Source organism: Hylaeus anthracinus, unplaced genomic scaffold, assembly GCF_026225885.1.
Source record: "Hylaeus anthracinus isolate JK02 unplaced genomic scaffold, UHH_iyHylAnth1.0_haploid 11997, whole genome shotgun sequence".
In the NCBI taxonomy this organism is placed as follows: domain Eukaryota; kingdom Metazoa; phylum Arthropoda; class Insecta; order Hymenoptera; family Colletidae; genus Hylaeus; species Hylaeus anthracinus.
Genome location: NW_026534344.1, coordinates 11265979 through 11293538, shown reverse-complemented (window position 1 = coordinate 11293538; position 27560 = coordinate 11265979). Strand labels below are relative to the sequence as shown.

General features: G+C 43.0%; 1 protein-coding gene across 1 annotated transcript in view; it reads left to right on the top strand.

Annotated features, from left to right (window-relative positions):
- LOC128889736 (POU domain, class 2, transcription factor 1-like) overlaps positions 1–27560 on the top strand; it is a 200111-nt gene that overhangs the window by 39671 nt on the left and 132880 nt on the right. The window contains exon 2 of the mRNA XM_054147656.1: positions 8103–8135. Coding sequence (XP_054003631.1) covers positions 8103–8135 — 33 coding nt within the window. The remainder of the gene's footprint in view (positions 1–8102; positions 8136–27560) is intronic.

Sequence of the window (27560 nt, the reverse complement as noted above, 5' to 3'; positions counted from 1 at the left end):
GAATTTAATACCCTAGGAATTTTGTAGTCCATTCAGATTATCATCTAGCCCTATATTCTCCACTTCATTATTAAATATAGTATTTAAACAAATTTGCGATCATCTCTTACGCCCACGCTGCTCGCATCTCGGCGCTTACGCGTGTCTCGGGGATCATACCGAAGTTGTTGGGCTTATTATTGCTGTACAGGCGAAATGTTGCCGGTTGCGTGAACGGGGATCCGTGTTGTTTGTCCCGCTGGAACGGAACTCTCGGAACTCGCGTAACTAATCGTAGAATCGTACGTGACCGATCGACCGTCGTCTTGTTGATTCGCGCTGTAAAGCGGACCGTGAACGGAATCGCAAGGTGTCGAAGACCTCGGCACGTTGTCGCGTGTGATTTTGCTAGCTGTAGCGGATACGCGTGCGTATCTGCTTGTTCCCGAAGCGTGTTTATCGATCGGTGAAGATTGCTGGTTTTTTGCCGGCGTATTACGGTTCGTTGATTGCCGTGGGATCGGCGCTAATTTGCCAGACTAAATCGAAATCATCTCTCGAAGATTGCTACAACGTATTAGAATTCAGCGTCGTTTCGTATCATTGAAAATGTATTTGTGAATATCGAAAAAATTGAAAGTAGATGCTTACCTCAAGGGAAAGTGTAGCTTACCTTGAGGAAGCTACAAACATTTGTACCAGAAGTTCTCATTTTTGTGTACAAAAGTAGCCATTGAAATGAAGGCTTACACTATTACTAGATAAAATATAGAACATTTTTGAGGAGATGTCGTTATTTTCCCATTAAAAAAAAAAATGCAAAGTCTTTAAAAAACACGTGAGATACAATTTGTCAAGGTTAATTCTTCGTGTGAAAATAAAACGAGAAGTCGTTTCCCATTATGGAATTTAAAGCTTTGCTACCTGGATGTGTGATCACGTGAAAGACAAATGCATAGAAAGGCTTCATGCTCTCAAATCAGTAGCTCGCGTTGACAGGAGCGCAGATGTAACGATACTCATTAAACCCTACAAAACAATTATCAGACTCGTAATTGACTGCGGACGACAAGTTACGACTAGGACAAGAAATGAATACGTTTTAAAGGCTCGACGATGCGAATTCTCGATTTCTCCTGACAGGTAATCATTTTTCCGAATCGATGAAGTGGATCGACCACAGATCTTTCTTGGTGGAATTATGAAATAGGTTTTCTTTGGTCTGCGCTGCGTCACGCCGCGTCGTTTCGATAATGAATTAAATCGAATAGAACCAGTCGATGGAAGTAAGATCCCAGAAGTGGGCTCGACGAGTTAACGGATGGACAACGCGAGCTATTATTTAACTTTAATTGATGATGGCTCGCGAGCTGTTCCACATTGATGGTCATCGATAATCGCTAATGATTCGAATGTTTCGCGCACCGCCGAGGGGCACGGAAACGAAATTTCACACGGAAAGCCTTTGGCCCTTTCAGGAATACAAACAATCGATAATACGATTGAAAGAGCAATTGTTGATCGAACGTGATCTGCCAATTAAGTCATCAACAACTGGAGGTTTGTGTATCTGCTAAGTTATTGGCTATTGTAGTGGTACCTCGCTAGTGGGTTGAATTTATCCTTCAATGAGTGCGATGGAAGTCGTTCTTAACACTGTTGCCATAAACGAATGCTGTTGGCGTTATTGCTCACTCTTAATGTGCTACATCGCTGGACTGATCCTCAGTTTGAGATACAAGAGGATTTCTAGATTACTATGAGCGTAAATATTCAGAATAATTGGCTCAGATTTATCAAGGCTCACATGCTTCACAAAGGCTCGAATGTGTCAAAAACCTTCAAGGGGGTGATACACTGTGATATCACTGATACAAGTGGTGAAACACTTTCTTGCTGAAGACTTGAATAGGTTTGAATAGGCTGAAGTAGCAGTAGTAGGGCTTCGGTTTGGATTTTAACTGATCAATATTAGAAACAGAAGACACATCTCTTTATAATTCGAATCATCTATTGCTGTACAGTTAAACAGACTTTTCGAAGCAGTAAGCCAGCAATCGAAGTTTAGTTCTGACCGCCGACGCCAAAAAAGGACCTTCGGTCTATGTCGACTGATTTCTCTCGAACTGGTCCCATTCCAAAGTGTCCTTAACTAGGGACGCGACTGTGCTTGCTGACATCTCTCGAAGATTGCTCCAGCGTTAAACATGACCAGCCAGACGTCTAGTCCCGTTCCAGGAGCACGACAGCGACCAGCGACGACGCAAAAAATTAATCGAAACGCGATCGGTCACGAGAGAAACTACAATGTACAGTAGAAGGTCCGTAGTCACGGTGGCCCTGATACGCGCGGTGAAACAACGCGTCACAAAGGTGGTTAGAGACCCTGAAGAACCTTAAGGTGAATCGTACGGCGGTTGCCTCGTATCGGTCTCTCTCTATCTCTCTCTCTCTCATGACGTAAAAAGAACGTCAGAAGTACAAACGCACCCGCGGTGATGATTAACAACCAGTCCAGGCGCATATCTCCGGGCTCCGACGAGCTGGCTAATCGATTAATACACGATATCGAGCGTGCGCGTCTCTCACGGCCATTGTTTGTTGTTAATTACACTGATACATCTATCCGACGAGGTTCGGAGATCCAGTTGACTTGTGATTCGGCGATTCGACCGCCCGTCGGTCGGCCACTCGATCCCCTCGGGGGGATTTGAATCTAACTTTTGACACGCATCAAGAAGCCTCTCTCTTTCGGTCTGGGTCTCTCCTATGTACCTGTAAAAAAGTAAAAGACGTCCGTCGAATCGAGAGCATCGTGCATCATTCTTCGTTACGAATCGCCTCCTGTCACTCCGTTTGTTACACTAAACGGGCATCGCGTTTGCGGATACCTTTTGAATTAATAACGCTTTTGTTACTTGCGAGTATTCGTAACTAAGATGTCCGCTTGTAAATGACTCTTTTACGATAGTTACTTGCAAGTCAAATTACTTGAGGTTTTAGAGGATTAATTATAAATTGGGTGGTTATTGTTATCCTATGGTAGGTGCTTTTTTTGGCACGCAGGCTCTTTGGCACGTAACTTTATGATCGAAAATTTCTGATGGGCCCGGTAAGTCGTGAAAAATTTGGTATGTCTAGGAATTTGGTTTACGTGGCTGTGTCGAAAATATTTGGATAGATGCATGGGTTTAAACTCCAAATAAGGATTCAGAATTTCTCTTTGGAAGAATTATTTTAGTTGTTAGACACTGAAATAGTAGAATACGACACATTCGGCTGTTTAAAAACAGTTAAAGAAACCTTAAGGTATAGCCTTGAATGACGGTGACAAAATTCATCGCACGACGATCAACTCTTGCCTAACCGATACTTCGGATCCGTCGGTTCGAAGTGCCCAGTCATGTTGGTCCGGTGAATGACCACGGTGCACCGAAAGTTACCGATCCATTGCTCGGATCGATACAACGTCAGCATTATTTCGCTGAATATCTCCATATAGCAATGATCGTCAACCCGTTCCTCGCATGAATGAATTCAGTCCATTAATTTTAACAACAAATTACAACTAATAACAAAAAATCGAGAATCTGAGCGTTGCAATCTCTTTACAACCCTTACCATTCTTCTTCAGCTTCTCCTTACGTCCCAAACGGAAGGTATAGCCTATAATAATTATAAAATACAATCAGGATCTGTATTACTCAAGATACATGTCAAGGAGACTTTAATAACAGACAGTGGAATTTTAATACAAAACGTAATCTATACAGAAATTCTTTAAACATTTAAATCTACATGCGCTACAAATCTACATAAGTCGATGCCCAGAAGCATGCAGTAGTCGAAAACCATCAATACTTTAGAATGTAGAAGTAACAGATCGCTTCGTCTGGTAGAAATTCGTTTTCGAACACAGTAGACGAATAGAGTTGTCATCGAGTGATGGATCGGCCGAAGATGTACAGTTAGGGCCCGCGAAAGCGAAGTCAGCTACTTCCGGGGACACGAGGGGCACGAAGTTTCGTTTCACTTTCCAGTCCGAGCGGGGTTAACAGTTAAATCGGTCGTTAATTGCGAGCGCCTTAACACGGGTTCGATGGCGCGCGTGGCGGCGGTGTCGCGTTAATTGCTGAAGCGTTAGGCGGGCTCCTCCCCCCTCGCCGGGCCGCTAGATGGACGGATTACTTAACACTTGTCACGCCTCGCTAATTAACATTCAGTCATCTCCCTCTCGGAAGTCCCTCTCCCCTCCCAGCCGCTCGAAACGCAGCCGAGCCACGACCGGGCAGGTGGAAAGTCGTTTAATATTTATCGACTATCGCGTGCGACCCCGTTGGCACCTCCAGGGCCCAGGACGACCGGCGAATGAATTAGAATTCGTGATGGCGCGTCGCGGCGCGGTTCACGGGAAATATTAGAATACGACGCCGCTGCAGCGTGATTGCCCGCTGAGAAATGTATGAGGAGTGCTGGATTTCGAATCGGACGTTCTCTAGTTGGCCAATTGTCTTTTGTTGAAATGGAAATAATAGTCCTACACCCAGTTTCGATAAATTATTCTCATTTACCTAAAGCAGATCTAATTACGATGCTTTTATGACCTGTCGTGTTTGTGTATACGGTTTAATTGATTCTCACTTTTGTACAGGAAAAATTGGTACGGCGACTTTAGAGTTTAACCCTCTATGGACTGAATTTGATTTTTCTGGAGACAACTGATAAGGCATTTACTTTGATATGTCAGGTTGATGGTGCTGCCAACGATCATCAATATTATTATTGGTTATCAGTGGATTTTATGTATTTACGATATAAACTGATATAATAAACATACCAAAAAGTAACTAAAAGGTATGTGCACTTATGCAAAATGAAATAACAATATCATTATAGTAATTGTAGAATATTTTCAACATATCTTATGTACATTTTACGTATACTTTCTCTATTATTGCACGTCGTAATTGTATATAATCCGCAGTATAGTTATCAGAGGCACTGTATAATTAAGACATCTACATCATGTTGTTAAAAAAAAGAAACTAAAATTATCAACGTAAATGTCGATGTATTAGCATGTGACCCGAAGATTCATGGATCCATAGAGAGTTAATCATTAAACGCTCCAAACTCGAAAATTTAATAACAAAATCTTGCTTTTGAATTTACTTAATCCACATGATCCTGAAACTCGTGTTTTAAAAACAGACTAGTCAGAAGATTATTATTTTTGTTTCGAGTGAAGATGAAAGCGTACGCGTTAACGAATTAAATGAGATACGAGTAGGGAGACTCGAAGTCTTCGAAGGCGTTTCCGTAAAGAATTTTATTGTTTTCCTCGTGAACTCTTGTCGAATCCTGAAAGTGCCGGACAGTGGTACGGCGGAGCCAGTCATCCGCGCAAGAAGCGTATAATAATGGACAACAGGCGGGTCGTCCTGCTGGCACCGCGATCGACAGCAGAGATTAGATTCGACAGGACAAAACATTCTGCATCTGGTATTTCGACGGACCTGTCGTCGACGGCATCGACGACGACAAAAGCGACGCAGACGTCTCCAAATAACATGCAGCGAGCCTTTCAATTGCCTTGAAAACGTTTCTATTCCTTCGGAGCTACGAGTTCCATTATTTGTTAAGACTGAAGATTTCAAGAAAAATTTCAAAATAGGTAACACATAGAGGAAATTAGAACGTGTATAATCGTACAGCATGGTATTTCTGTTAGCAACTGATGAATGAGTTAAAGATATGATAAAGGGTTCACCAAAAGGGGTTTTAGGAGGTTGTTTTTTAAGATAAAAGTACGTACAGTTATACTATCTATGATATTTGTGTTTTATTGAAAGATGAAATCCTGAAGCTTCTTTTGGAGAACTCTTCAGTTTGTTTGTAAGTTTAGTAATCGGTTGAATAGAATGCACACGAGATCTCGATATGTTTTTTCTTAATGTGAGATTATTAATTGATAGTTACAATATTGAATGCAGCTGTAAAGCTCCAATTTAGAATATTTTGTACCAACTGATTCAATCTACTCTTACCAATTTGAGCTGTTAGAAGTTCGGTATGTCCGGTATCTCTCCTTTAAAATATCAAATTTGTAATTAAACACTGGTCAGGTCTGATTTAGGTCAGTGACAATACTTTATTCAAACGAAGGATAGATAACCAGTGCTTGTACGATTACCATAGGAAGTTTTGGGGTCGGTGGTCCACGGTTGGTTACATACGTCACTGCGCCGTGATATCTAATGAGGCTATTAACACGCGCTGCATCGCCGAAGAAACTTCGTCGAGCGTTTATGACATCCGATGACCTACCTAGCGGGTTCTATTAGAGTCGTGCGATCGCCTTGAGTGAGACATTTACCAGCTCCCGCTAAGCCGATCTTGACGGCCTGGCATCTGCTGCCCATGGACGTGGCATTAAAACTTCCTGGTTTTTGCCACCTGCTCCCGAGCATTTCGACACTTGGATTCTCAATTAGATCCGTGCGCTTTCGATTCGCTCGGAGTGCCACACCTGGAAATCTCAACGACGCGAAGGAGACCGGTAACGGAATGAGGCAAATATTACTTCGAATAAAGATTAAAACGTCTAGATTTGTGAGAATAAAAGATACGAATCCTTTAGCCACTCGTATTCGAACAAGAATGAGCAGTGGGAGAAGAACAACCCTAAAGATGATTCATTTGTTTTTAATTTATCGAATAAATGTGGAATTTGTATTCTTCATTCAGAATAAAATTTGCTCAAGACAAATTTCATGATTTTTTGATGAATCATTCCTTGAATAAACAATAAAACGAGGCTAATGTATTCCATGGAATGAAATGAAAAGAAATTGTTTTGAAATTGTCTTGTATTGAACAGAGGAAGTAAACATGTTGAGTAAAACGGAGCACTGTATTGAATGAAATAATTTTATGGAATCGAGTGAAATAAATCTATCGAATGGTGTAAAATAAATTCATCGGAAATAAATATGAATATAAATAAACATAGTAATAAATACGCAAAGTTGGAACTTGAACTCCAGAAGAGAGTTCACCGTAGCGACTCGATTACCAAGAATTGAATAAAGATGTTACACCTTGATCGATGAAATCCTTCAGCGCGCAATTGTCCCTATGGAAGCGCAAATTGCTCGCAATTTAGCGGGCAGCGATATTACTTAACAGAGACGCGAGAGTCGAAGGCCTTTATTAGCCGACAATACCACCTCCTTCGCGGTTAAATTATCGCGGCAACATCCGCCGTATGCAAATCGAAAAAGATAATCGTCTCGGTTGCGCGAGTGTCGTTCCGATTCAGATGATTACAAAGTTATTACCTGCTCGGAGGATCATGGTCGTTGTTCAATTGTCGCGAATAAACCATTCGGACGGCTGCGTAATTATAGGTATTTCTCTCAGAGAGAGACAAATTTGTCAATTTTTTTTACACTTTCAGAAATATTAGCAAAAGTATAAATAATCATTAGTAAAAATAAATCATGCCATACTTTCCAAATGTAAAGTAACTAATCTAATTACTTTTTATCCAACTTTTATTTACTAAAACGTAGTCTGGAAATAATATAGTAGACTTGTCTAATCTTCCAAATATATGGGAAGGATTATTAAAATTTTCACCATTCTGTCTATGAAGTTACATTTCACGTGGCATTCCGCACACCCACTCTTTTGACGATACCTTCTATTTGTAAGATTTTTTAACTAATTTATTCTTCTTCCTACATAAGTACTAAAAACACTTGCAATTAATTGGAATGATTAAACATCAACTATCGTTCAATTACACTTTTAAGCAGCACACCCATGCACAGACATGTACACCTATTAACTGTGAAATATTATACAATTGAAATTAAAATTAAAACAATTCAAATTCCTTGAAATCTGTATCTGTATATACATAGATAAGAATGTTGCGCATCTGTAAAACAGTCAAAGAAGGGAATCCTGAATAGAATTCACTGTTAACGAGCGTAGTATTATCCTTGCTCGAGGAATCCCGCTGTTTAATAGCTAGCAATAGTGAAACGAAGAATTCGGCGCACGCCAACGGAGAATGCGTTCCTTATCAAATATTTGATTTTGCTTTTCTGTTGCAGACTCGTGCGAGCCCGTTGCGGACCGACCTTACGGTGAGTGACTCACGATCTCAATCTCTCGGAAATTACAAGACCGTACTTACGCCTCTGGAGAAATATCCGCGGAACCTTCTGTTCAGTGTCTTCCGTGAAAAAAATGCTCTCTGCGTCTATTACGCGCAGGGTTCGCGATTCCGAGCTCCGTTTCCATTCTGTTAAGGTTCAGCTAGCGAAAGAATCGACTTGGGAGACCTCCCGCCAGTCGACGAGAATTCCTTCACCTTCCACTGCCTCAAATTCCGTAAATGATTGCTCGTAGGATGAAAATCAAATTTATTACCAAAGTATAGACCGAGGCAAGCGTTTGTTTAATTCTATTTTTTAGCTGAATGGACAGAATGCTCAGTTAGATAAAACTTTCGAATAATGAATGAAAAGTAAACACTTTCTTGTTTTAATTTATTATTAATTCAATAAAAATCACAATGAGAATTATATCGTGAAAATAAGTTTTACTATAGGCGAATAACAGCTTGAGTAAATATTTAATTGATTAAACGTTGCAAATAAATCGTTTTTCGTGTTCCTAGCCACATTGATACAGAATATTTTATTCGAGTAGTAGGTAACGAATAAGAACAGTATGTTTATTCAATCGAACAGTTATTCGGTTGATTCAATGAAACTTCATTGAATCGGTTTAATTCAATGAAATTTCAATATATAGGGTTGTCTGGAAACAAATAACATATATACATCCCTTAAAGGGCGGAAAAATTGTGGAATAAAATAATATTAAATAAATATATGTAAAAATTCAAATGTGGCTTTGAATTTTTCTTAAAAATTGGCACGAACTTTCTGGACAATCCAATAAATAATTCAATATTATTTTATGAATTCAGATTGGAATTATTATTGAACACAGGAAGAACAAGCAGTTTTCTTCATCTTTGATTCGTTATTCGAAAATTTCATCCGAGTCTTTCATTCCTATCTAGAAATTTGTATTAGAACGTACATACATTGTTTCTGTCTAACCAAGTCAAATATTTTCCTAATCGAACCATAGTTCACCATTTCGTATCGACCGGATTGCGAAACCTACGCGACGTAACAGCGGAGAAACGGTCGCGATCCCGGTTTCTTGTGGACCCTCCGATTCGTTTTCCCTGTTTCTCTTTATTACCTGGAAACCGTAACGGGGTTTATGCAAACGCGTAAATCAGATCGGATTCTCGGAACGATCGTTTCAGATAGAAAGCGCCGACAGCGAATCGCGTTCTTACGCTCTCGAGCTGAACGATCCGTGCGATTGATCCGCTGATACGATTCGATTAGTCATTATTTATTTATAGACAGTTAACTCGTTTGCATATACGAGAGTAATGGCACGGCTGATTCAAGGAAACGTTAGACTTGGGCGCTATTCACGATATTTCTTGCTTTACCATACGCGGACTTGGTAGGAAGCAATGAATCTTTTAAAGATATTATTATCCTCGTTATTAAGAAATTTACTTATTTTTCTAGTTCGCGATTCAGTAATAGTATCACCGTTGGTATAAACGATGATATTACTGATTGTGAGATCGTTCCACATCTGCTAATTGGACTCATCAGTATGGTTTATTTAACAGATCCCACCTTAATACGTCGACTGCCAAGCTGATTTCATTAAAATTTCCTTAGACGATGCTCTAGATTTTTTGGCAATTAATGCTCTTAATTCGATACCTTCGTGGCTAAAAGTTTTAACAGAAGCCATATCTTCAAGTATTATCATTACTCTAATTGACTATCACGTTTTCCATTGAGAAATGATTAATTACAGAATTTTCTCTGTCCAAGTGAACAACACTCAATGTTAACGATATAAGTATCTTTCAGTGAACTTTAAAAAAATTAATTTATCACAGAATAGGAAGCATGGTTAATCAGACTAGGACTTCCAAGAAGAACCTTATATAGAATTATATCATTTTCTCTGTCCAAGTGAATAAAATAACACTCAACGTTATAAGTATATCTCAACTAAGTCTTAGAAAATTAATTTATCACGGGAGTCAGTAGCACGGTCTGCCAGACCTGGACCTCCAAGAGAAACCTCGTCTTGTCGAGGATAGCAGCGTCTCGAAGAAACCGTTCAGGACCCAAGTTTCCACTTTCTCAGAATCTCCTGCTTCCTACAAGTGTTTAACAGCTAATCCGACCTGGTTCGAGAGATTGGTTTCCCAAGTTCTTCAACGTCGGTGTGGATGTCCGATGGTCGGTGGCATCTTCTTGTTGACATCAAACCAAGGGACGTTAGAGGGTGGTAAAAAGTCGCGTTGCATCCGGTCGTCCGTCCTCCCGCGGCAGAAGTCGTAAAATTCAGCGTTATGCGATTCGGGGCCCTATGTTTTGTCCCTCTTTCTAGATTATGATTACCCCGGCAGCCACCGTGGCTAATATCACGCAATAAGCACGCCAGCGACGAGAAAGCCGCCCATGTCTTTCTCCCTCTCCCTTTCTCTCTCTTTCACTCGCTCTTTTGGATCTCGCCTTTTTCTGCTCGGTTTCGTCCACGTTTCTGCCTCCTTTCCGCAGGTATATAATATGTGCCACCAAACTCGACGGCGTAAACGGGTATCCGGTGGTAATACGTGGACGCCACTGGTCCAGGGCCCGAGAGAAGGACGGAGGAGATCCATCAAACGAGCCGCGGAGACCCTGCACGAGGTCATCCCAACTTTCCTGGAGCGACTTCATCTTCACGATCCGTTCTGGTGGACGCGGTGGAATTCGAAGAGTCGTCGCGGTATCGCCGCTAGAGCAGCGATCATTTTTATTATGCGTTTTATTCGTCGGTTTACCGGATCGTCGCGGGACTACTTATCGGTGGACGCGGCTTTACGCTTGGATCTTATCTCCTCGGGGTTGACGCTAATGTAGCAAATTTAGCAACGACCCCGGCTAGAGCGTTACGCGTTGATAACTAATTTCCTCGAATGAACGTTAAGCAGCAGTAATGTTCGCGATGTTTGGCCACGAGTGGCTCGATTAAGTTTATGAAATCTTCACGGGACTGTCCGCGGTTAGAGAGACGTTAAACTCTTGAACCAGGTGCCTGCGGGTCGTAGGTAGATTTATGCTTCTTTGGTGGCCGCTGGAGACATCTTTATGTGATTGTGAATGAGACGTTACTTTGGTAGGGAAAGCGGAAACGTCCTTATGATGTACGTTTGCCTTTGTAGTACATGATTTTAATATTCATGATCTTAGTATTTTAATTTCATAGCTTAGATCAGTAAATTGCATTGCAATCTCGACAACCAATGTCCAGTATCCTCTTTCACGAGTGACATCAAGTCTGTTTCAACTGACTTTCAATGCTTGAAGTTTAAAAACATGTAGACAATCCATCAGCATCGAAATCACTATGGAGACCTGAACAGAATTCATCTAGATGAAATTCAAGTATAACGATTCGAATTTTTGAAGAAGATTACTTCACTCTCGACTGAAATGCAGCTGTAGTTGCTAGAATTTTTTAACAAGTTCAGATGAAGTTCGGATATAACCTCTTAGGCACTGCTGTTTCTCTATACGGCAGAGTTCAATGCGAATTATGCGTAAATGATATAGCACTGCAATGTGTGACGGGATGCTGTTTTTTTTACGAGTACTTTGCAATGAAGTTCTCGATGATTAAATTTTCTTAAAGATATGATACATATACATTTAGAGGCGCCCTGTTCAGAAAGATGACATCCGCGAAAGTCACTATAGTAGCGCATCGTGCTTAATAGGATAATGACCAGGATTATCGAAGAAGGTTCACTTCAGACTTAAGTGAAATTCAACTGTAGTAGCCAGAATTATTGAACAGGACTACCTAACTCTAGACGGAGCATCCTTCTTACGAAAATGTAAGTTGCATTATGCAACTTGCAAGCGAAATGATAGGGTTTCCTTGCGTTAAACATGGCGGAGTTTTCCAGAAACTTCCCCTCGGATTTACAAGAAAGCTACGGGGTCTGTCAAGCGGAAGAACTAACTTGGGAGAGCTTCCTCCTGTTGCCCTGTTGACGGGAATGTCCCACCTCTTACCGCCTTGGGCAGCTCTGATGCTCAGAGTCAGAGTGCCACGACGTTCAATGAAAGTAGCAACGAGATGGAGTGGGGGTTCACGTTCCTGGAACCTCTTTCCCTAGCCAAGACCAATTCTTTCACTTGCCGGATCATAAACACGTTTACGCGGGTAGCAAGGTAGAGGGAAACGTTGGCCATTACGTAGGCTATTCTTAGAACATGACGGGAGAGAGTCCTGGTCGTTAAAGAATTATATGGAACCGTTTTTTTTTCATGGTGGGGTACCTGGGGTACCTTGATATCGACGCGAAACTTTTGGATGTGGACATTGAAATTGTCGGTGGTCCTTCTTGTGTTTTGGAGTGAACTCTTTCCCTGCGAACGACGTAATATTGACGTGTCGTCGTACAGTAGCCTTTCAGCCTAACACTATTTAGGTTATAACCACTCATGATGGACGCTTAATCTGTATGGAAGCTCTCGTAGAGTGGCTTAATCTAAACAATCTGCGCACGTGGTAGATCGTTTCAGATACTTAGTTCCATGCTAAGTGGTGTCCACTTAGGAAAGTATCCACTTGATGGTTACTCTAGCAGTAGCTTTATCGGTATAAGGAATTAGGAGGATTCTTTCGCTTAGAAAGCACAGGAGTGCGAAACAAGTAGCCCTCTCGTCTACCAAGAATGGACCTCCTAAGGTCTCTTTAACCCTACCCCTCAGCAGTGTTACGTTTCCTCCTTAGGTTATTTCTTACTCCAACAGTTCAGTACAACATCATCAGGGTTCTAATCCTTGCAAAGGAGTTACCAGCCATGAAAATTCCGCGAAAACGTTCCGAGGTGGCTGAGGGTCCTGTGGCAATAGCAATCGCTCCGAGGCGATGGCGAAGCACGTGGTAAAACATTCTCGAGTGCGCCGGAGGGTTGGCGGTGATTTTCAACCTAGTCGGAATCAACAGGTCCCAGTTATGAGAGTGTAAAGCGTTTTGAATCCGACAACCCCTCGAGGGGGATGGGATTCCTCTAGCGCGCGAATCTCCTCGTACAAAAGGGGCGAATCTCGTCCGCGGGGGGTCCGGTTGAGTCGGTTCGATGATGGTCTCTTTTTAACACGTGGGGTCTCCTATACGCGCGAGAAAGAGACGCGTCGGCACGTCGTGTCCTGGGGGTGGCCTGCGACCCCAGACACGGGGGTGGCTGACAGCCGATTAGGACAAGATGGGAGATCCCCCACGGAAAACTTAAAATAACATCGCTCGATCATCCGGGTGTCTTCGCCGACAGGCAACCAGGCTACTCTTGTATTCAGCCTGTCCCCTCTTCGTCGTCTTTTCGCTCATGCTCCCCGCGACCTTCTCAGCGGGCTCCTTTTGATCGAGGTCGTATTACGGCCGATCTGTCTTTAGGATGATCTCTCTTCCGTTCCCCGAGATGCGACGACAGAACGATTACTGCCGGGAGTCGGTCGAGAAACTCGGTTTTCGACAAGTTTATCCTTCGTTCTGGTTGAAGCTGTTGCTTGCATAGCGTTAACCCTTTCTACTCGACTCATTCGTGGTATGGATAGGAAGGATGTTCGTTGGAAATGAAATTGGAAATACAGGGTGTCAATGTTAAAGTTTGACAGACCCATATTTCAATAACTATTGATGATAAGAAAAAATTGATTATATGTAAATTGCAGGATACAATAGGCTCTATATTGTGGCGTAAACGACATTTTTTTTATATTATTAATTTAAAAGATACGACGATGAACCCGATTTTTATTAGTTTTCATGATAGAACGCTTCGAAATTTTTTGATTTTCAACGGAAAAGTCTCAGTTTAAGTGACCGCGTAGGACCGCTTTATGACTTTTCACTTAAATCGAGACTTTTCCACTGAAAATCAGTAAATTTCGAAGCGTTCTATCTTGAAAACTAACAAAAAATGTATCGAGTGTTTCAAAAACTTCCATCGATTCTATTTAATTACTTCCTGTACAAACAAATTGCTCATCTAGTCCCATCATCCTCGATTACAAGGTACCGCAACCTGTCGCGCACCGGCAGCCATGTTGAATGGCAGCCTACCGTCACACAACAACTCAAAGTACATCTAATCGTACACTAAATCGTTACGCGTATGACCTCCCTACAGAATCGAAGAAATAATTCCTCTGTAACGAGGGGGGAAGGGAACGTAAAGGGCCCGCGGCGCAGTTGTCGAGTGCACGGAAGTTCCTCTATGGCCGATCTCCTTCCATTTCCTCCGAATGACTGAGGAAAATTCAGCGAGTCGAAGGTTGAGCACCTCTTCGATGCTCATTACAGTGTGTCCCGCCCCCGGCTGCGGGTAATCAGGGTGTGCGAGGGAGCGAAGGGGGCGGGGGCGGTGGGTGACCTCGCCCGGGGCCTTTACTCTCCTCTTGGTCGTCTCTGTTCCTCTTCCCCACCCTCCGAGCGGTGGCTGCTGTCCGCCTTCCTGCTCGTCTCTTTCTCTCCGTTCGACTCGAATATCCTCTTTCCTTCGGACGCTTTCGACTACCTGCGAAGGTGACGGAGCAGCAACTCTGGCTCGTTCCTGAATCGCGACCTTGCCGATGCTTTGCATTCGCCGTGCGTCCTCCCGACACCCTCCTCTCTCTTACCTTTCTACACGAGGTAGATGGTAATTGGCGGAAGTTGCTCGGATAAGATCCTTGGAGTCAGTTCGACGTCCTTTTCATCTGTCTGATGGCTTACATGTGTTAACAGTGAGAGATGACACTTGTTTGCTAGGTTGTACGCTTAGACGATGGTTTAATCATCGCTGCCTCGGTCTTTTTAAACTTCTAAAGCTACCATGAGTGATTTTGATAAATCCTTACTGTTCACAAACAGTGTCAGTTTAGTTCTCTTGTATCGACACAGCTGGCCTCTGCTATCTTGAAATATAGTTGCACTAAGTAGATTGAAGAGGGAGCGCATCCATCGATGTCACTGCTTTTTATTCGTGCAGAAGGGGTAGCTATGCAATTTGCTCTCCTTTAGCTTTAGCTTGGAGGTATAGCTCAATAAGTTAATTTAAATCCTTGAAGTCAACTCGACGCCCTTCTAATTTTCCTATAGTCTTACCCGTGTTAACACTCGTTTGCTAGGCTTTAGCCTAAGCGATAGCCCAATCGTGTATCAGTTTCACCGCTGGAGCCTTGAAGTATTTTCTTAAACTTATAGAGCTATTAGTTTTCTTTTATCCACAATGTTACTCTACTGTATGATCCGTTCAACGCACAAATCGATTAACTCCACTTTTTGAAAAATCTTAAATTTAAGTGTCAAAGCACTCGGTATAGTCACAACTTTTTATACTTATAATAACTTTCCTGAATAATAAAGACAAACACCATTAGACGACAAAATTTTCTTGAATAATTAATCATTTATTTCAGAGACCATTTTGATCGCATTTCTCAACTTTTTGTTTTATGGAGTTAATGGATTTGTACCATGAACGGATCATGTATGAAATGTAGTTGAAGCAACTAATTGCACAACTTCCTTTCATTGCACAGAGAGCAACTATCCAGTTCATGTTCTTTAGACGTCTTTGTAAACTTTCCATTGTCTTGCTCGTTTTAAACAGTATCAAGCCTCTAACTGTTATCATTCTTGTACCCCTTGGAAACCATTCTTTCTGCCGATTTGTCGAACAATACCAACACGGTCTGTTAACCCCGAGTTCGCTGAACGAGCTTTAATGCGCCAGTATGGCTCGGCAGAATTGGTATTTTCGAGATAGGAAGGCCAATCAGTGCCGAGAGAGCCACCGGCTATTTGGCTGCGAATAATAATGATTACGGGAGGCACTCTCCGAGCAGGAAATGGCGCGCTGGCAGATGGTTGGGGGTAGAAGGTGAAATTTTTCGGTTGGCGGTGAACTGTCGACGATGCTCCACCTTGGTTCTTGCGCGAATATTCCAAACATTGTGGCAAATTGTATTAATACGTTCTATTTGTTTTGATTTCTCAATCAAAGACGCCTTCAAGAGATTGAAACTAAACGTATTCTGATGAAACACTTCTGAGATACAAATCAGAACGGTGTTTAATATACATAAATACACACGTAAAGAATTTAATAAAAAAATTTAGTGATGTCTCATATATACAAGTCCTCATATCCATGACTTTCTGATAAGGTACTCCCAACATATAATGCAGAACAGAGGTCAATGTATATTCGTACATATAAAATTGTATCACCGTCTTTTTTCACATTTTTGGACTCAAGACACCTAAATACGCACATTCTGACCGATGCATCCTCTTCATTAACCCTTTGCCATTTGATATCGACTAAAATTCGACAAAACTGTTCTGAATTTAACAAATCTGACCTGCAAATGATTAATAACAGCAAGGCACATAAAAGATAGGAAAACCTTGCACTCTGAATCCACAAATCTTCGACTTTCCACGCTTCTGCTTAAGTTACATTTTTCACCTGAACGCTGGCTCTCCAGCTGCCTCGATGCTGCATTCGCGAACGCATCTCTCGCGTCGCGTAGCAAGGATTTTACTGCTTCCCCGAGCACCCGTTCCGCGAATCGGGAGACCCAGTTGCCCGACAGACATTTCTCGAATTTTATATGCACGATCGCTGGAACGTTTCTAAGAAACTTTTCATACCCGTTGCGTGCGATCTCTTCCTGCCCGCGGCAACGATGCGCACACCACTTTTCTCCGTTACGTATCGAACTGTACGGTACGGTTGCCACGATCGCTCGTTTATCCCGTTAGCGGGCTCTTTCTTTCCTCGACTAACACACCGACCCCGGTGTCCACGTCAAACTCGTTTGATAGCCGAGCAAGAAAAACCGTCGAGTTGTCTTGCAGCATCCCGCGAGTCCTTTGACTATTCTGGGAATGGTCAACGGGGTTCAACTGGTCTGGAAGCTGGCGGATCGCTCGGCGTTTAGATAATCGAAGAACCGTCGAATAAATTTCCACCAAGAAAAACGCTGCGGCGTTATCGTAATCGCGTCAGAGGAATCCGCTTCTGTTCACGCTTGGAAGCATAGTTTCACGAGGACCCTTGAATAGGTCCATCCGAACTCAAAGAATCTCGAGTCGACCTTAAAGAACTCAAATGATGCGGACTTTTAGAAGGTCGGAGAAATCTATCGGATCGAGGGACAGTTTCTGGATCTTGTTAACACTTGCACGGAAACGAGAAACGTCTGTATTCCCCTTATCTTCAGGATCTAGGGGCGGCGGGCCCAATATCACCTTCGTCACCTAATGTCAAAAGCGTGTATCGCGACGCGTCTGGGACTACCTGGCGTACCCTGGAACATCGTCGGGCATCATTTCAGCAGCAGGACTCGGACGACGACAGTGTCATTCAGGCAGTCCTTTGGCCCCATTAAAGAACCCTTGGAAGGCCCTTCCGAAAGAAACGCAGAAAAAAGCGAGGGAGCCTCTGCTGCAGTTCGTCTTGCAATCTCGTCATAATGATTCCCGATGCCCTACGCAAATTCGTGGGTTTCGTTCAAGTTTCTGTGACGAGGGACCGTGGACCAGGTATCCACATCCGGCAGCTACGTTTGCCGTTCGTCGAAGGGACGAGTACGTGCATAGAAAATGCTTCTGTGTTCGTAGACTGCGGCAGGTCCTTTTCCTTTTATCGACGAGGATGATCTTTAGTCTGCAAAATATAATTTCTATATTTTAGGTAGCTAAATTGGACGATGGTGCTTGGAGAATTCATCGATGATACTTTCATTGGTCGGTAGATGTGGTACAGGGGTTTGAAGTGTAACTCAAGGGGTTAAGCAAGATCCCTGGAATTAGTTTGGTGTCTTTGACATCTTCTTATGGTTTCATATGTTTACCCCTTTATTTACTGAATTTCTCAAAAGTTTTTTAAATCTAGGCGTTTATCTTGGTTTTATAGAGTTGTCTTTATAGAGTTGTCTCTAACAATCTTCCAAAGGAAAAGAAAGCTTGTGCTGCCATCCAACAATTAAAAAGGAACTTTATAGAAGTGGAGTTGAAAGTCACAATAGGTTTCAAAGCGTTTAATTAATACAGAATGATGACAAAATTGAATGTATAAGTCCCGTCAGTAAGTAAAGGATAAGAAGAATTTTCACCAAGCAAATAAATAAATAAACTTTGAAGGTGAGATGGTAAAGAAAATGAATCTAGGGAGGTCTGACAAAATTAGGGGTGGTTCTAAAAAGAAGTACTACTCCAAATGTTACATTCTATAATATCTAATGGTATAAAAATAAAATTTTACCCTCGTAGGCATTTTCACAATTATTAGTCTAGCAGGCAACGTGTTAAACAGTATCAAATTTGTCATTTAACTAGGCTGTAGAATTACATGGCAGTCCAATCAGTTGATCCCATCTCTATCGTTCACATTCGTGTTCTCAGAGGTGCTCAGAGAAATTTTATTAAATTTGCTACATACCTGTAAGCCACTTTTGTGTCTTCTGGCGATAAACAGCAGAATAATGTGAACAATTTTCGACATAGTAAATAACCATGCCTTCCACAGTGAGCTAAGGAATCCTTAGAATTACTCGACATTGCCTCTACCAAAGTGCCTCTATTAGAATTGACGATCTACTCAAGGGGATGCAAAGCGCAGATCGTCAAGCAGAATATCTTCTGCGTGGCGTTTTTCAGGCTTCGAATCTCCTCGATATCTCCACGGAAATTGTCGATGCAACGGCCTGTGGTTTGCAGGCCTCCTCGCCACTAAAGGAACACTGAATCCGGATTCATGAATGAACTATGCGAGAGCCGAGCAACGAACCGCCGGCAGGACTATTATTTAGCATAGCCGCTTTTTCTGCCCGACCGTCCGTCATGGCGGCGTTGTCTTTGTGCTCGAGACGAACGACGATGACGCTGCAGTGGCCAGCCACGACGAGGATATTTAGAGCAGGATCGTCCGTTCCATCGGGGGATCTTTCAACGTAACTAATGGACGCTGCTCTTTTCCGCTGGCACATTTTATTATTGTTATCGGACCTCCGTCGCTCCGGGAACGTCTGAACGCTCATGCGATTAAATTGGTCGCTGGTCGAAGAATATTCTAAGTCGGGCGAAGAGTAGTAATCATGGACTAATGCATAATAAAATGCAATGTAACAGGAGACATCTTTGAGCTTTAGGTTGATTGAAAATCCTGAGAATCAAGATTTTGTAGCTTCTAAATAGTTTCTGTTCGACAATTAATATTTTGCCAATGTTATATTAATTTTCAAGCGTCACAATTTAAGATACAAGAGACCCTGGAGCCTAGGTTTTCACAATTAACAGATTGCAACTAGTTTCAGCAGATATCTGTTGTGTCCTCTAAGCAGTTAACATTCTTTGACTTTTAATTTCCGAATACTTCCAAACCTTGACATACTGGAAACACCAAGTGGCTAGATTCTTACTATTATAAATTACAGCTAGTTCCACTAGGAACTCTACAAGGAATCTCTTTAACATACAATATCCTCTAAAGTTTAGAGTCTAAACAATTACCACCCTATCATCAAACACCCTCCAACTCTACCAAAGTCTTCGCATATTAGGGCTACCAATGTTCACATCACGTATCATAAATAACCAATTACTCATCTTCCCTTCGACGAATTCCGGTGACAAACGTCATCCTCCACCCTTTCTTTCGGACGATTCGTCGAGCGGACGTAGTTCCGAATTTTTAATCGAAAGGCTCGACGAACTCGTGGCGGGGTTGGCGGTTCCCCTCGCGCTGGGACCTCGTACGGCGAGGCTAATCGACGACTAATAAAAGGCGGGCCCTGTGTGAGCGGCCAGGAGCTGGCCAGGAGCAATCAAACGAACAATGACACCGTCGCGAGAGCTCTTCGCGCGCGGTGGACATTGTGCGTGGGACTGGCTGCCTCCCGTTCGGTGTGCGCCAGGTGTGCGTCGATCCAGCCTGGAAGGACGAGCCAAAAGCGCCGCGAAACGAAGACGAAAGCGAGAAGGCTATGCGCGGGTCGTTACCAGCTCTGGATGCGAGCTCAGCGGCGTCAAAAGTCGCGCTAGTTGCTTTGCTTGCTCCCTCGTTGCGGTATTTACGAGTCGTTGGAAACCGAGAGGAGAACCTGGCCGACTGCCCCCGCGCCTGGAAACGCTCGTCAATCCTAAAGAGTTTCAATTCCATTGATTTTTGTCGGCTCGACGGTTTGTTTTCTCCTATCGTCCCTTACTCGGCGCGGCTGCTTTCGCGAGCGGCCTCTTTTGACTCCGTGTCGGCGATACGCGAAAGGGAACTGCAATTACGAGGTTCGCGGAATGATCGTGCTAGGGCCTGGCCGTAGATCATTTCCACCGTTAGTTGCTGCCTGATTTCCATTGATCGCGGGACAATGCACTCTGGGGAACATTGGGAAACTCAGGCGTAAAACCGAGAGGAAACATGCGCGGGGATTTGTTCGATACATTCGTGTCGAAATAGATACGTACCTTACGAGGCATAAGATGCACCAGGAATTTGTGATGCAAAAGTTCACAGGACGTAAGACATAAGGAATTAGTGATAAGAGTCCAGAAGATACAAAAGACCCCGTGAATTATTGACTCAAAAGCGTAAAGGATTCAAGTCGCCAGAAACGAGTGATATCCACGGAGAAAAGAAGACACCTGGTATTATCGATGCAGAAGTCAGCAGGATACGAAAGACATAATCAGCGATGCAATTACTGATTCAAGAGTTCAAAGGACTCGAGTGACCAGAAATTACCGATGTCCACAAGATACGAAAATGTCTAATTCTTCTAGTATCGCTTTCTCTCCCTTACAATCAACACCCCGGAGAACTGAACCCCCATGCAATGCGCGGTGTAAGCGTTCACAGTTAGCAAGGAGGAGTTGATGAACATAAATTACGAGCATAAAGGGGTGCTGCCGCATCGGCCGGTATCGTCGTCGTGTTGCGGTTTTCTGGCGATCCGATCCGAACCGCAGAAGGGACGATTACTGGGCTTGGTCATGCGGCAAACGACTATTAATGATATTTCGTGTCGGATCTGCATGCTTCGACCCCGCCAAAGGGAGCCGACCGTGCCAAACTTTCATGTTTCAACAGCGAGACTTTTAAACGTACCACCACGTCAGATGAGGCGGATCGAAGCCGTAGAGGGGGTTACGCGTCTCGATATAACGCGGTAATAATGCAATAGGCGATCGAACCAGAGTTTCTCGCCCCTTTACCTCGCGCTTCTTGCCACCTCCACGCATCTCTCTATCCCCCACCTCTTCGTTTCATCTCGGAAAGATACCGCTCCACCTCCACGCGGATACGGAGCCTGCCGACTATTTATTGGATCAGGGATTCTCAAACTTGCCTAGCGCGGAGGACACTCTCTTCAGCTTCAATGGCGCTGACGTTCGTGGTTATTTTCTTTATACATTGTCGACCCGGTATCTTACACAGAAGCGACTTCGTGTCGCTATTACTTCGTAATTGATTGTGAACTTAATACAATCTAAATAAACTCCTATAAACTTCATTTGTACTTCACCAACATAATAAATTGAAATGAAATATTTTACATACGTAACACGATGAGCAAAGCTTTTACAATATTCTATATCGTCCTGGGTTTCATGAATTGAAATAGATAATGCAAGTGCAAACACGAGTTTATCTTGACCGGTCAACAACGTTTGGGCATGAAAACATGAATTAACGCGTGACTGGTCAACAATGTGTTAAAATCATTTCATTGTCCAATTGTAACACGCGTTAGCTGGCCATAAAAGGATAATTAGACAGCAGAACTTGCCCACGATTAGCTATCGGTGAAATGTTACAAAAGGATTGCAGTCTTCGTTTCCTGATACTATACTTGGAGGGAAGATCTTCGGTGACTGGTGCTTCAGTAATGTTATACAACAAATAGTAGCACTCGAATGTGCACCGATGGAAGTAGCAAGACTGTTCATGCTGACGTGTTCCTGAGGAAAGGTGATCGACGAGTTGAAAATGTTTAGAAGGAAGCCACCACAAGTGATTACGTGGACATACTATGAGGAATAAATTGTAAATGAAAGTTGCGACGAAATACGCAATATGCAGATTATACATTATACTTGATTTCCGTGCAACTCTGGTTTCTAGTACTGCTGGAGTCCTTCTCCTTAGGATTAGGGTGGATTCCAGGAAGCTCTAGAGTATCGAAACATTAAAACCTACAACCTTTTAGTCGCTATAATTGGTGTAAGATCAGTGCCTAACGTTTAAAGGTACAGAAGTCTTAGATCCTAATAAGCTCCTAATCCAACTGCAGTCGCCACCAATGTTGAGGTCGCTTTCTCTTGAATTTTTCTTCCAACCCGTATCCAGAATTCTGTAAGCGATTTTAATCCTCCTGTATACCCGAACGCAGCGCACCGAGATTCGAGATACTTTCCCGTAAAGACTCGCATGGCAACGCAGAGAGGATAACAAATAAAAGTCTGAACACAGGGAGAAGGAAAAAAGAGCAAGACGAGGAAGAGAAAAGCAGACGCGGGTAGAAGTCCGGCGAACACACCCCTCGAAACGTTTGGTCAAACTGGCCACAGCGGCCTGGCGGCTGGCCAATATTTAATTACGGATAATTACCGGTTATAATGCGCGCGGTTCGGCGGCCTGCCGTTTTATTGATCGGCTTTACGGCCTGATTTGTGTATCTGCCCCGTTCGTGCGATCCGCCGTTAAACTCGGGCCCCGATTTTTAATCCACGTCCCGCGTGCCTTCGGAACGTATGCCTGCCGGTGCATCACATCCCGCCATTATTTCAGCGGCATTACGCAATCCACCCACTTCGTTGCACCACGCTTTATTGCGCGTGTCGTGTGTACGAATTAGCGGGCATGCGAGAGGGAGAGATCGTTCCTACGTTCTGCGGCGCGCGACCATTTCTTAGGAGGAAGGTGGACGACCTCGGGGATCGCTGGATCCGTGGTAGCTAAGATCAATCAATATGCACAAATACAGAAAATTCTCTTTGTGAGTTCCATTCACAAAATTATAGGCTTTCAGATACTGATTCTGGGTGTTACAGTTTTGGATAGAATGATACACTTCGAAACAATATGGAATAGTTATGTTGGATGACCAACCTAGTGATTCAGTACAGAGAAGGATGTCGGAACCAATGTGTTTAACCCTTTCACTACTATCGCTGAATATATTCAGCATCCACGAGGCGACCTGTGTGCACGATCGCCGGATATATCCGACATCCATGTGGCAACCTATGTGTATGATCGTCGGATATATCCGGCGCCTACGTGACAGTATGAATGATACATATAATTAATACAATTTTAAATAAATTTCTCTACATATTAAAAATATGAACTATATTTGTCACGTTAGACCCTCCTTTGAGGGTCATTTCAGTTTTCATAGTTGTTATGTGTGTCTGTCCAACAATTATTTAACATACGTACAGAAAGGGATTATTCTACACACTTTCCAGCCCAAGTAATTAACATTCATCGATATTTTAATCGACAAGCATTTCGTAATTAGACTCCAATCATCACCGTATTCTTGCGATTCTTTTTGCGTAAGAAACGAGGTTTTTTTTAGCAAAGAGGATGAGCATTGAGTCGTGGTAAACATGTATCGCTCGCTCGTAAAACAGTCTAGAAGCTTTCGCTTATCACCAGTTTATTTGTGGAACGACAAACGGCGCCTAATAACTGATTATTAGTACCAGTAGCACTAAGGGTTCTTTCTCTAACGAACCCTCCATTGGCTGACCAAGAAAGAGTATAGAAAAACCAAACCTCTTCATTTTTTCATTTCCTTGAGGCATGTACTTGGAGTCCTCGTTTAAACTCTGGTCTTGAGCAGTTGTAAGGTTTTTTTGCTTTTGGGTCCAGTTGGTGCTGAATTTGTTTTATTTCTGGCGAAGTCTACTGCCATCGACACCTTTTTACAGGCTCTTAGTTGGTAGAGACAAAGGTCGTTCGCCATCGCTGGCAAGGTGCAAGATCGTCGGTCGTGGCGTGGTATCTACAGAGGGTGGGTAGAGATGCAGACTCCGTTTAGGCATCGCATGACGTTCGTCTATTTATCAAGCGGTATCATCATTCGCCTTTCTCCACCGTGATGCCGCCCCCTACGGCGATTTAATCTAATTTGTATCGCCCTTTGTTAATCGCGGCCGCGCCGTTAATTCGTGCCCGGGCCCGCAAATCCGTGCCCCGTCGCCGACCAAATAAACTACCGTGCGTCCACGCTACGTCCAGACTCGTCATAATAAACGCCAGGGACGGGCACACAAGCGAACCTCTGTCAATGAGATTTAAAACGCAGCTGAGCAACGCCCCTCATGCATACGGACGATGATAGTCACGAATTTAGGGCAGAGTTGTAAATTCTAATTACCGTTACGCAACGATTACTTTGATCAATTAATTAAATAATTGCCATTACAATTACTCTGTCGCGTGTAATGGTATTTGCAATAACTTAACCAGTAATTCAATTACTTTTTGATAATTACTTATAACTGTCCGGAATGTAATTAAAAGCTGTCTCAAATCTAAAGTAGTTAAAAATACCTACAAGTAATTAAAAGGTAAATGTAACTTCTGTTTTAATTACTTTTAATTACATTTTGAGTAGTTATAAGTAATTATTAAAAAGTGATTGAATTACTCAGTAATTACGAATAAAGTATTGCATAATTACTACAAACAAAATAATCAAAAATTATTGAAGTAACTACTTTCTAATTCAAAAGTAATTATTCGAAATTGTAATGAATACAAAAGTAATCATTACATTACAGCTCTGGTTTAGGGACACGCGGATGCTCTGGCGAGAATATTCGAGGTTTTGATTCATATTTGATTCATTAGGCATCCAGTGGATCCAAGATTGAAGTTTGGACCCTTTGATACAGCTGCATTGGTCGAGCTATTTAGATTCGGGTTCTCTCGAAGCTTAATACTCGAAAAGGGTCTTCATATTTTGTACAGTTCTGATGGAAGTAGCTGGTCCTCATTGAGCAGTTCTCTGCAGATCAATTTGGGGAAGTAATATGCCTTGCTATTCAATCATAAAATGGAAGAAAGTTTATAGAATGCAACTTCTGGTTCATTAACAATCTCCTCCCAAAAATCCAACCGCAAGTCTAGATATTTCTAGATCCAAAGATGATAACTGAATTCCTTTTCATGATCCACCAATTGCGCTATCCAGTAGATACCCAATTGCCGTGGCGTGTTGCAAAACGTCTATTGTCTATGCTTCCCCCAATCAACTTCTCGCCAGCTCCTCCTCTCACGGATCACCCAGATCCTTCGCGGTATCAAAGGATCCCCACCCATCCTAGTTCGCCATAAATCAGCCGGCGGTCTACCCGCAAATCAGGCTCAATCACTCTGAGTCGATAGCTCGATCGGGGCACTGACAAGCCGCTCCGCCGACAGAGCACCGTGGGCCCCTGCTCGGCGATCCCTGGCGATCGATCGATGGATCAATAAACCACGTGGATGGAAACGCGTGTACTCTCACTCCCGTGGCCCCCGCCGTCCGCCCCCTCTTCACCGGCGTACACGTGGGTGTATATAACGTGTACATGGCGCAGGAGGGAGTGTTGAATTCGAGGCACATATTAAGCAGGATTATTTATCGGCACGGCGTGCGAGCCCTTGATTTGATTTAACAAACAGCGCTCGCTAACAAATTGATAAGCGGTCGCGGGGCGGCGAAGATCAGAGGCTCGGGGATAGGCCCGTGCAATGCAACGGAGGGATGCACGTTCATCGGGAGAAGGAGCGTTCAGGTCAGGGACGTACGAGCCCTGGCGTATCCTCTATCCACGGTTTCAGCTCTAGCGCTTCGTGAGAGGGCGCCATTAGCATAGGGAGACCCCCCACGGCGTGTGCAGGGCCCGCTGGGGTACTCCACCGGTACACGTTATATAGGTGAGGAGGCCTGATATATAAACCGACCTCATTGATTTATGGGTCGAACGATTCCTTTAATTATAATACGATATTTATTCAGATGAGGCCCGCGGACGCTCGGAGTCACGCTGCTATATGGTAATACGCGCTTCGAGCTCTTGCCTCCCACCCTCGATTATTTTTATACGTCTCTGCAAACCCCCTCGAGATCTACGGTCGCATCTACGGATTCTGCTCCTTCGCGTGCGCGACAGTCGGATAGACTTTGTGTGCGAGGTGCGAGCCGCAGCGGTGGAGCGGGTAGAACGCATCCTGGTGTAACGCGAATCGATTAGGCCGTTGTTACGGCCGCGGTTGCGTTCTTAATATCGTTCTAATTACGACGCGCGAGGGTACTTATTACGCGGCTTATTTGCCAAGCCACAGGTCGTTCCGTCATTAATGAACTGTGGAAAAATGGAAGAGCTGTTGTTCAGCTGATCCCTGCTGCGACCAGGGGTTCTCAGAGATGTTAAAGGAATCCATCGGATGATGAGCTTGTTACGATTAGATGCTGTAAACGTTTAGACAAGGAATAGAAGACAAGTTATGCATGCTTGCACGTAGGTTTATCAGTTTTTTTTTTTTTTTTTTTTTTTTTTTTTTTTATTGTGGAGTTTATTACTGCTTAGTTGAGCAAACGTGATATTTCCGCAGTCAAATACTACTTGGACTGGTAGACTTCACAATTGACAGATTATAGTCACTGTTATGAGACTTATGAGTAGACTCCGGATATTTATGCAAAATAAAATCTTTGTTTATATGCCTACAAAAATTGAACCTAAATAGGAATTTATTTTATTCTGCAAATATTATAACATGAACTTTACTTCCAATCTTTTTTATGTTCTTGCTTATTGTTTCCATTTTGTAGTTTCTTGTACATTCAAATTTCCTATAAATGCGTAAAGATCCGCAGTCTACTTATGAGTATTTTACTACACCGACTGAACTAAACTATTTAGCCAAGTCGAGCACTGACCACGATTTTTATCAGTCAAGTGCTCCTTGATCTTCGGTACCGAGTTGAGAAGCTCGAGCATTCCAGAGTCACAAAGATCAATCCTGACCAACGTCAACTGTTAATTAATTTTTGCTTATCGACAAGCCTCATGTAGGCTTCATACGATATCCAACCCCTCGCGACTTGCGATTCCTTTAGATTCCAGGATTTCTTCTTCTTCGAATCTACTTCGAATACATTTGAAGTATCAGCATTACAGCTTCTTTTCTCCAGTTCTCACACCCTATTCATAGAAAATTATCGATACACTCCTAGGTTAAGCTTTCACTGAAGCCAATGACGCCATTCTTCGTCAGAGGATGACTCGTTCCTCCATCCAACGATGATCGCCTGCGATAAGCATCGAGGGATTCGTCGTCCAGGAATGAATCCGCTATCGACGGCGGCTGGGAGGAAGATGCAGCGGGTAGCCGAACGAGAGAT